The sequence below is a fragment of the Hyla sarda genome, chromosome 6 (assembly GCF_029499605.1).
Source record: "Hyla sarda isolate aHylSar1 chromosome 6, aHylSar1.hap1, whole genome shotgun sequence".
Classification (NCBI taxonomy): Eukaryota; Metazoa; Chordata; class Amphibia; order Anura; family Hylidae; genus Hyla; species Hyla sarda.
The window spans coordinates 262,348,940-262,360,698 of record NC_079194.1 but is presented as its reverse complement, the minus strand read 5'-3'; the positions used below and the strand labels follow the sequence as shown (position 1 = coordinate 262,360,698).

The 11,759-nt window shown below is 40.5% G+C and overlaps 1 protein-coding gene across 3 annotated transcripts in view; it reads left to right on the top strand.

Moving 5' to 3' along the window:
* Positions 1–523: 523 nt before the first annotated feature.
* KCNK4 (potassium two pore domain channel subfamily K member 4) overlaps positions 524–11,759 on the top strand; it is a 98,379-nt gene continuing 87,143 nt past the window's right edge. Inside the window, exons 1-2 of one of the 3 annotated variants that reach the window (XM_056527162.1) lie at positions 524–1,467; positions 3,377–3,696. In XM_056527162.1, coding sequence (XP_056383137.1) covers positions 3,508–3,696 — 189 coding nt within the window. In that variant the 5' untranslated portion in view covers positions 524–1,467; positions 3,377–3,507. Of the gene's footprint in view, positions 1,468–1,721; positions 1,945–3,376; positions 3,697–11,759 lie in introns of those variants that run through there. The other 2 variants (XM_056527160.1, XM_056527161.1) reach the window with 2 other exon arrangements.

The following is an 11,759-nucleotide window of genomic DNA, read 5'->3' as shown; positions in this document are numbered from 1 at the left end:
TTTCCAAAGTTTTTTCAACTATAAATCCTTCTCATACATCTGAATGGGGTTGTTTTGGTGGCAAGTATAAGGATTTCTTCAAAATTTAAATGAATGAGGCAGCAAATGTTCCCCATGTAAATTCACTCTTAAATACATTCTTTTGCTTCCTGTCATCAGCTAATCTTGTGTGAGTTGCTGATTATAAGGATTATTGCTAACATGGCGCCAACATATTCCATAGCACTGGACAATTCACATCATATTGATGACCGCAATGACTACATTATCACTATATTATCTCATACATTTTTAGCCCTTAGCCCCAAACACCGTTACATATATATATATATATATATATATATATATATATATATATATATATGAAAAATGTTTACCGTTTTATCCTAAGCTGCAAATGAGTAAGCTTTGTAAGGGGGTGTTCACAGAATCAGGGTTTTAATTGCAATTATTCAGTACAATGTCATAAAAAGATTTAAAAAGCTCAGTATTTTCTTTGCACCTTTCCTTCATATAGGATCTGTTTCTGGCTTTTTATTCAATAATTGTCATTAAGGTTTAATACACATTAGGGTATGATCACATTTTTTAACTGCATTTATTGAATACATGAAAGGAGGCTATGTATATACAAAAGACTGAGACTTCTCCTATTTCATATTCATACCTGACTTTGCATTCAATAACTGCAATTAAATCCTAAATATGTGAACACGCCCTCAAACTGTTTTTTTTTTTGTGTTCACTGATGGGTCTGTAGCTACACTGACTACATGCTGCAATAAAAGCATAAAACATCTTCTACTGCCACTCGGAAGCTGATACATCACAATGTTTTTGGATGCCCATTCCATGAAGGGGTTAAGTAGTAAGGTTAAGTGGCAGGTAGTACTGGGAACGATCTCTATTGATTCTCATCATCATTTACGTGTGCTGACAGAGGGTACAATGAAGCATTAACCCTCTCCTAGTCAGAGATGGGCCATCAGACTGGGAGGGGTTAAGTGACACTGCAGGTCAGTAACATCAGGGAGCCTTCAGGATGCTCCCCTGCATTTTGGCAGGGAGGGGGGGGGGGGAGTTATTAGACAATGCTGCATAGTTCTAGCAGGCGAGTGGATGATGTTTTGCAGTGTATACATTGCATATGATGCAAATTTGCTTGAAAGGAAGGGGTTAAGCGATCTTCAGAGGGGCTGAGTTGGGCGAGTTTTATCCGGGGAGTGCTCAGGGCATGCAAGCATGGCTGGCAGAGAGAAGGTAGCTGTGGCCCAGTCTGGCTCCTGCCAGGGCAGAAGGGTGATGTTCAAGGATCTACAGGGAGTCAGATGATCTTTTCTGTCAGCCCTGGAGTTATGGTGGCTTTACATGGCAGTCAATACAATGTTGGAAGGTTTAATCCATTGCCTTCACTGCAAGTACAGGTTAAGTGAAGATCATCACGACTGTGATAAGAAGCTGTGACGGGTAAGTTACATCTGCTGAGCATAAGCAAAATATTGGTTCAATGTAGCCATTGCATTATCCTTAGTAAGTCTCTTGGTATATGCTTTTAGAGCATTATCATTCCCTCCATTATTCTTCTCCTGTACATGTGCTTTATATCATTGTCTCGTGCATTATTTTTTCATCTTCCCCCCACTCCCTCAGTGCGGTTCTTTTCTACATCCGTCTTCATCTTCTTTTCCTTATGTCTCAGTGTCTACATCTTATTTTACTCCTTCTGGCCCTCAATCTCTTCACTCCCTCTTTCCACGCCCATGCAGTGTGGATAGGAGGGAGGATTCAGTGTGGGTATCACTCCTTTGGGCATCAGATACAAGAGGTGAGCTACAGGCCCTGCTGCCATGGGCTCATACCTGTCTGAGTGTGAGTGTGCAGTTGTGTGACTATTATAGCATCCATGTTTGGACACCCCTGATGCCTCTAGCACCTTCTGTCCTGGTAAGTGTGACGACCCACACTCCACTAACTTCTACTACTGGCATTGTTGTTGGTTTATATGTCTTGATGAATGTAGAAATAATATTTTGCTTCGAAGAGTTTTCTCAGTGTAGCAGAATTTGATACGTTATATTATTAGATAATGGAACATAATGTGGATAAACTGGAGCTGTTATAGAGATTGTATGATATAACAATATATATATATATATATATATATATATATATATATATTATAAAATAGTGCATGAATATTATAACCCAATATACACAGTTGCTTCAGCTTTATTGACCCGATAAATAAATTAAAATCAATAAAGCTGTAAAAGTTGGATTCTTCCTATTCCAAGTTTTATTTACGAGTCAGCTTATAAAGATGTCAGAGATAATTTAGTCAGCACAGTACAGAAGGTGATGCTATTTGTTAAAAGGATTGCTCCCTGGGTGTACTATACTAATTCATTCTAATAGTTTATTTTCTTCTTTCAAGCCAGAAAATTGTTGCATGGTATTGTTTACCTTCAAGTTTTAGGCTGGGTTCACACTGCACATTTATGTTGTGTTTTTAACTTGTATTTTCTATTGTGGTTGGTGAACTCCTATGTCTCCCAAAGAGTTAATCTATCAAAACATACATATTAAAAGCACAACAAAAGGCACAGTGTGAACCAAGCCTCATGGAGTTTGGAACACATGGACATTACTTACTAGATTAGAACCTAATCATAAGAACCTAATCTAGAACCAGATAAGAACCTAATCTGGAAATTAGGTATGACATTTGTCATCTCCAACCCCAATCCCATGCTATTCCACCGGGGTCCAGAGATATAATTTATAGTTCTTAGGGTCCTTATAGTTTAAAGTTGTACTCGATGACTCTGTAACCTGGAGGGGAAAAAAGCTCTTCGGTAATTATTTTTCCTTTACTGTAAAAAAACTCCACATATGGCATCCTAAACCTATAGTTTAACTATGTTGTTGACAACAACCTTGTGATCCCCAGAAACCACCAGTTCTCCCGTGTGAGAGCCTGGCACATGACTTGCTTTCACACTGAAGTTAACTGCAGTCCCTTTTGCATCTGACTTCTTTGGTTAGGTTTATATGTAGTATTTTGGTCAGTATTTTTAGCCAAAAACAGAAGTGGGCCCAAAACACAGAAAAAGGTGCAAATGTTATCATTATTACTTTTTGTGTCATTCCTGGTTTTGCCAAATATACTTGCCAAGATACTACTTGTTTACTTGTACAGTATATTGATACTAGTATATATCCCTCTGGGATACATGATTGCAGACACCGTTTGTTATGCACAATGACCTAACACACTCTTTGGATATAGTCACATGATGCTATATGTTAAAAGTAATTGACTGTTTTCTACACATTAATATTTTTTAATACTAGAATATTTTTTTTCTCTCTACAGTGTCTTGCCACTCTTCGGTAGGCGGTCTTCCAGGGAGCTTTCTGTATCCAGTGTCTTGTTCATCTGAAGATTCCATACTACTTGGAGATCAGGCTGTGGTTGAACAGGACCTAGCACAGAATAAAAACGTCATGAAGAAGAAGACTGTTTTGGCCCTGCTCGGTATAGTACTTGGGTACCTGGTAACAGGGGCAGTGGTCTTTCAGAAGCTTGAACAACCCTTTGAAACTCAGCAACAGTATCTTCTCATGGAACACCGTAGAAAGTTCCTTGAGGAAAACATCTGTGTGCAGGAGGAGATTCTGGACACGTTTGTGCTGGTGAGAGCTTAAATACTTGAGTAAAGAACAGACATACTGTATGATGTTAGGTATTTTCTCTTTCTGGAAAAACTTGGGGGTCAATATGGCTGTCATTACAGCTTCCACTGGTGTCATCACCCAGATAATCTAGAATTCAGAAGGATATAGCTCCCTGATTGTACAAGGATTTTTATAGAACTCCTTTCTTGATGTGCACCTTGGAATTTTATTGTTTAAAGCTGTTAGCTGACTCTACCCCATAACATTTTATGACCACTAAATAGATTTGGGGAATTTATGTTCAGACATCCTTATGTATGTTATGATAATATAAGCATTCTTGAGAAAATTATGTTTAATTTAGTCATGTGTCATATACAAATTAAACATTACATGTACAAGGAGCTAAAGTCATCAGTGAAGTGTTCTGATTCAGCGCCAACCAACCCCAAACTTCTACTTCCTATAATACTTTTTATTGTCTGTCAAGAGCAGAATGTGAGGGTCATTTCACATAAGAATGGACACCCATTGGACACTTAAAAGGGTAATCTGTATCAGAAAATTGCATTTAAATAAAACTTATATCACCTCAGTATATATAACTTACTGTTTTAGTGTTATCACAAATTGTACTGGCATCAACAGGTTTTGCATGAAATACCTCTGTCAGGAAATAGTTTAGTCCTTTTATTTTCAATGTATTATTGTCTTAGCAGCTCCCCCGTTCCTCACTCTCTCCCAAGATGAGACATCATCCTCTGGAGGGGTGTCTGGATCTTACCTCTGAGTTCTAGCCCCCGGAGTTATGTAACCAACTCTGACCCCTGACCCAGACCCTACAACCTACATAACCATCTCCCTGTCATATGCACATATACATATATATCTTTATTGAAGCATTTAAGGAAGAATGAGGTGTGTTTACAACAAGCTGTTGAAAAATGGCACAGGCCGAGGAACAGCCAGGGAATGAATGCAGTAGGTGCTGCATAGATACTGACTGCAGAAGTTACTGACTGCAGAGCAATTGTTTGCTGTGTACTGAAATGTTCTGCAACAGCTTTGGGTGGGGAAAAGGCAGGAGTACTGTGGAAGTAGGTAGGGTAGGAGGACTGTGATATAGAGCTGGGGAAAACAATCCATTCTGGGAATTGTAGTACTGTAAAACTGCTCATCCAGGAAGTAGTAAAATATAGTAGGGGAGAGGATTACATACCCACAAAACAAGACAGCAATGATTTATGGTTTTGCAGCATTTCCTTTACCTGATGTCAGAGTACTCCATTAAAGGGAATCACCCTTTTCTATTGCATTACATTGATCTATGTCATTGGCACTATATTGCTAAAGCCTGCCTTTAAAGGAAAACTGGCATGTAGTGCGAGTTACACTGATGACAACCATACTCACGTCTCCGTGATCTGTTCCCTTTGTATGGCCAGCAGGCTTGGGGCATAGGCAGGGCTTTGTGGGGAAACAGGGAAACAGCAGTGGTGGCCTCAAGAAGCTCTGCTTGTGTCCCAAGCCTCTAGGCCGAACAGAGGGTACAGATGAAGATACTGGAAGAACAGTAGCACGGATTGCGGGCAAGTAAGTATGGTTGTTATCAGTGTCACCTGCACTACCTGCCTGTAACAGCAGATTAGTGCGGGACACTGATGACAGTGTTCCTTTATAAATTGGAAGCATGTAAATGCCACGATTGCGATTGACTGCAGTGTTTAAACAGTTAAATGACTGAAATCCAAGTGATCTCCGATATCCATCATTACTGCCAGATGTCAGTTGCTGATAGCAGCTGGCATCTAATGGTTATGGCATAGACTCAACTCCCGAGCCTGCGCCATACTCCCTCATCCGTTCCATGACGAACAGGTACATCAATGGTCAGGAATGGGGTTAAGGATCTGTAGAGTGAATGGTGTAAACGTAAAGAAAAAAAATACCAAAGTCAAAAATTGCTGATTTATGGTCACAACACATCCCAGAAGAAAAGGAATAAAAAATTATGGAAAAGTCACATATATGCAAAATCATGGCCTATATACGAAAGAATAAGAACGTTAAAGGGGTCAGAATAGGGAAATGTTAAACATTAAAATTTTGTTTCAAAAGTTTGACTTTATTTAAAAGCAGCACAATAATATTCAAGATAGTAACCAGCAGTATCATTTTAACTGTATTGACACAAAAGAAAACAGTAAAATGCACTGCGTAAAAAAAAGAAACTCCCCTATATTGTGGTTTGCTATTCAATTTTCGGCCACAAATAATATTTTTTATTTCACAATTTATGGTTAAATATTTCATTACAAAGTACAATTGGTCGCTCAGAAAACAAGCCCTTATATGAGTCTGTAGATAGAAAAGTAAAAGAGTTATGTTTCTTAAATGTCATGGAGGAAAATATTAAAACATAAAAATTGTCTCTCTGCTTAAGGGGTTGAAACTGAAAGTTTCTTCTGGTCTTTAGTGAAAAGTGAGATTCAAACCGAGAAGTAACAAGCCTATAAGAAATAAAGGTAAGCAGTTAAAGGGGAACTCTGGTACGCAGCATAGGGCATACGTGTGTGTACCAGAGTTCCCCTATAATTGTTCACCTATATTTCTGATATGTTTGTTACTTCTTAACACCCCAGCTCTCCTTGTGCACATAACAATCTGTGCTCTGTGAAAAGTGACTGTTGACCCCTGCACAAAGCTGTGGTCAACATGTCCCCTTCATGTATCTCTATGGGAAAGCCAGAGATACACAAGCACTGTATCTCCAGCTCTCCTATAGAGATGCATGGAGGGGGTGTACCAACCATGGCCACTCCCAGCAAGAGAAGGGCCAGTGTTCTGAAACGATGCGATCTCCTGCCCCTAGCGCACAAGTGTTCGAAACACTGGGGTGCTAGGGGCAGGAGATGGCATGGGGTACGCAATCAGACACTTATCCCCTATGCTGTGAATAGTTGATAAGATGATATGAACCTGAGTTCCCCTTTAAGTGTCCGGAATGAACTGAGTACATTACACGAATAAATGACAAGTCATCCCACAAAACTATATATCAATCTGCTCAGCCCTTTCTGCTGGACTGGATATTCAATCCCTTTAATGGGGAACAAAATCTGAAATCTAGATACAGTAATGGTGGCCATTAGAGATGAGCTAACTTACAGTAAATTCGATTCGTCACGAACTTCTCGGCTCGGCAGTTGATGACTTTTCCTGCATAAATTAGTTCAGCTTTCAGGTGCTCCGGTGGGCTGGAAAAGGTGGATACAGTCCTAGGAGACTCTTTCCTAGGACTGTATCCACCTTTTCCAGCCCACCGGAGCACCTGAAGGCTGAACTAATTTACGCATGATAAGTCATCAACTGCCGAGAAGTTTGTGACGAATCGAATTTACTGTAAGTTCGCTCATCTCTAGTGGCCATATTCATTGTCACCCAGATTTCCAGTAACAGATATAAAGTAGAACAGCAGAAAACTGTATAACAATTATAATAAAACATGGTTCACAAGAGGGCTGCAAAGGGAATTATATTTGCAGGTGCTTTGGATTGTTTTAGGCTGTATTCACATGTACTGGTTTTGATGTGTCTTTGTCACAATTTTGCTACTTTATTTATTTATTTTTAAATTACACTGAAATGCCAAAATCCAGAAATGCCAGAACCTTTATGTCTGATTACAGCCAAGGTGAAATCTCTATCTCTAAGGCTGGCTTGACATCATGTTTTCTCCCCTACGGGAGCGCATACGGCAAGGGGGAGCTAAAACCTTGCGCTCCCGTATGCCTTCGTATGCGCTCCCGTATGTAATTCATTTCAATGAGCCGGCCGGAGTGAAACGTTCGGTCCGGTCAGCTCAAATTTGTGCCGTATGCGCATTTACAACCGGACCTAAAACCGTGGTTGACCACAGTTTTAGGTCCAGGGAAAAAGCGCATACGGCGCAAAAATGAGCCGACCGGACCGAACGTTTCACTCCGGCCGGCTCATTGAAATGAATTACATACGGGAGCGCATACGAAGGCATACGGGAGCGCAAGGTTTTAGCTCCCCCCTGCCGTATGCGCTCCCATATGGGAGAAAACGTGATGTGAACCCAGCCTTACATCAGTCCTAAAAGAGGCCCAGCAATGAATAGGATTGTGATAATGTCTGCAACTAGTTTATAATAGCCAAAAAAGGACTGCATATTTTTTCCTTGAATGCTGAGAAAGCAATGGAAAACGTGCACAGCAGAGAAGGAGATCTTAGCAGCCAAAGCTGTACTATTCAGCATCATTTGGAAAGCAAACTGCAGTGCTGGTGTATTGGTTACTCATAAAAGAAATGTGAAGCTAAAGTACAAACTGGGATCATAAGGGGGGATATTTCATTGCAAAATGAAAGAAACAATCCAATTGGTTGCTAGGGGTAACTTTTCCTTTGCACAGGTTTTGATAAATCTCCCCCAAGCTGTTTTTTGTGGCTTTTGATTCAGGAGTGGATACAAAAGAAAAAAAAAAATCCTTTTTTACTCCAGTACTTCTAGTGTTATTTCTGGAGTGTTTTAGAACACTGATTTACTAATGTGTCGCACGTGTCAGTTCATTTTCTGTCACGTTTTTTTTGTGTCGCATGGGAAAATATGTCACACATACTCCGAGTTAAAAGAAAAAAAAACTAAAAAAACATGGGTATAGAATACAAATCATCAATAGCATGTTCCAAACCAAACAAGCAAAACACAAGATTTACCGTGAATTAATCAACAAAATAGAACAAAAAAAATTAAATGGACTTAGACCATCTAATATAGGAGTTTAAAAGAACCCCCGCCCCCCCATAACAAAAAAATATATACAATTAAAGGCATATTTTAAAGTTTAAAATGAATTGCATATCCGAAAAATCCTTGTGTAGAACCGTAAAACAATGGGGAAAAAAAGAAAAGAAAATAGTTTAAGCACTCCCCACCACGTTAAGTTGTGCCTTAGCCAAAATCACTCGCTTTTGGTAGTTTTTACACATCCTCTTGGCTGTCGGTTATTCTGTGAGCCAAACTCACACTTTATCAGGATAGAGAGGAGGAGAAAAAGAGTGGGGCGCTCCCTGTGTGGTATTTTATGGAAAAGCAAAAAAATGGAAATACCCGTCACCAACACCTATGGTAACGTACTGACCTTGGGTCGATAGTACAAAATGGTGGTGGGAAGGAAATAGCGACAGTCTGCTGCTCTCACCCCTTATTATTCCGTCTTTCCAAGGAGGACGGACAAACATGCAAAGTAGGAGGAGTAAAAATGGGGGGTAAGTTGGGAGCGCTGCTGTCAGATGGCGAGGGTTGGAGTCAAGAAACGGTGTGAGCCAGCACTTATGCAGGACTAACTTTTATTGACAAAAGAAGTCAAGACAGTAAAAACAGGACAACGCGTTTCGGCGCTCGCTGGCGCCTTCCTCAGGTCCACAATTATAAATATGTGCAGTCCTAGCCGGAGTTCCTGCGGGCGGGCTCGTGCACGAGCCCGCCCGCAGGAACTCCGGCTAGGACTGCACATATTTATAATTGTGGACCTGAGGAAGGCGCCAGCGAGCGCCGAAACGCGTTGTCCTGTTTTTACTGTCTTGACTTCTTTTGTCAATAAAAGTTAGTCCTGCATAAGTGCTGGCTCACACTGTTTCTTGACTCCAACCCTCGCCATCTGACAGCAGCGCTCCCAACTTACCCCCCATTTTTACTCCTCCTACTTTACACTTTATCAGGAGTGATTTTGGAAGTACTCCGAGTAATTTCATCTTTTTGTCGGGAACACGTCCATTTTTTTGTTGGCCACGCCCATTTTCTTGTAATAAAAAAACACTCTGAGTGTTTTCAAAAGTGTATGTTTTGCGGTGTAAAATTTGGGCATAGAATTAGTTGCACGGATGGTGCGGCAAAAATTTAGGCGCATAAACCGAGAAAAAAAGTTGGTTGGACTTCAGGGCCATTGTCTTAGAAAAAAAATAAATGTATACTCATCTCCCTGTGATAGATCTCTCCCTCTATATGCAAAAAGGGAGAAATCTATTAATCAAGGCTTAGAAGCCCCCAGTGACCACCATGACATGGGCCCACGTTCCCGGCCGGTGTTATACCTATCATTCCTCTAACATACTGCAGCATTTCAGAGTCAATCATATGTCCCTGTAATATGTTACTGTAATGGAGCCTGTCTCTGTTTTTTGCTGCTCATTGGTTTGAGCAGCAGGACAGTTATGTCAGGTTTCTTATAGTTTATGTAAATAATGCCTAATCCTATATAAATAAAAATTCAACAAATTTCTAATTTACTTGATGCCTTAGGTCCTCACCATTTTCAGGATATTGGTTGTCTGTCACTCTAGCTATGTGTGCTCTCAGCTGAGAAGTGGATACAGTAGTATCTAGTCTGGGTAATGATCTGGGAGCTTAAGGGTCTATTCACACGTACAGTATTCTGCACAGATTTGATGCGCAGAATTTTCTGCTGCAGATTTCAATGTAAACTCAATGACTGAACACAGCTTCAAATCCAGCGCATCAAATCTACGCAGAATACTGTACATGTGAATAGACCCTAAAGAGGTATTTTGTCAATTTTAGCCTATGTGCCCCTGGTGCCAAGTTATGTGTGGTGTTAAAGGGGTACTCCGGTGGAAACCTTTTTTTTTTTTTTTTTTTAAATCAACTGGTGCAAGAAAGTTAAACAGATTTGTAACTTACATCTATTAAAAAATCTTAATCCTTCCAGTACAGTGTGGGCCATATATATGGATACACCTTAATAAAATGGGAATGGTTGGTGATATTAACTTCCTGTTTGTGGCACATTAGTATATGTGAGGGGGGAAACTTTTCAAGATGGGTGGTGACCATGGCGGCCATTTTGAAGTTGGCCATTTTGAATCCAACTTTTGTTTTTTCAATAGGAAGAGGGTCATGTGACACATCAAACTTATTGGGAATTTCACAAGAAAAACAATGATGTGCTTGGTTTTAACATAACTTTATTCTTTCATGAGTTATTTACAAGTTTCTGACCACTTATAAAATGTGTTCAATGTGCTGCCCATTGTGTTGGATTGTCAATGCAACCCTCTTCTCCCACTCTTCACACACTGATGGCAACACTGCAGGAGAAATGCTAGCACAGGCTTCCAGTATCCGTAGTTTCAGGTGTTGCACATCTCGTATCTTCACAGCATAGACAATTGCCTTCGGATGACTCCAAAGGTAAAAGTCTAAGGGGGTCAGATCAGGAGACCTTGGGGGCCATTCAACTGGCCCACGACGACCAATCCACTTTCCAGGAAACTGTTCATCTAGGAATGCTCGGACCTGACACCAATAATGTGGTGGTGCACCATCTTGCTGGAAAAACTCAGGGAACGTGCCAGCTTCAGTGCATAGAGAGGGAAACACATCATCATGTAGCAATTTTGCATATCCAGTGGCCTTGAGGTTTCCATTGATGAAGAATGGTCCCACTATCTTTGTACCCCATATACCACACCATACCATCAATTTTTGTGTTCCAACAGCCTTGGAGGGATCTATTCAATGTGGGTTAGTGTCAGACCAATAGCGGTGGTTTTGTTTGTTAACTTCACCATTCACATAAAAGTTTGCCTCATCACTGAACAAAATCTTCTGCGTAAACTGAGGGTCCTGTTCCAATTTTTTTTTTTTGTCCATTCTGCAAATTCAGTGCGCCGATCTGGGTCATCCTCGTTGAGATGCTGCAGTAGCTGGAGTTTGTAATTGTGCCATTTGGGAGTAGCTAATATCCGCCGAAGGGATGTTCGACTAATGCCACTCTCCAGTGACATGCGGCAAGTGCTACGCTGTGGGCTCTTGCTGAATGAAGCTAGGACAGCAACTGATGTTTCTTCATTAGTGACAGATTTCATGCGTCCACATTTTGGCAAATCCAACACTGAACCAGTTTCACGAAACTTATCAAACTGTTTGCTAACTGTAGTATGGGAGATGGGTGGTCTCATAGGGTGTCTTGCATTGAAATCTGCTGAAATGACCCGGTTACTGTGTTCACCAGACATCAACACAATTTCTATCCTCT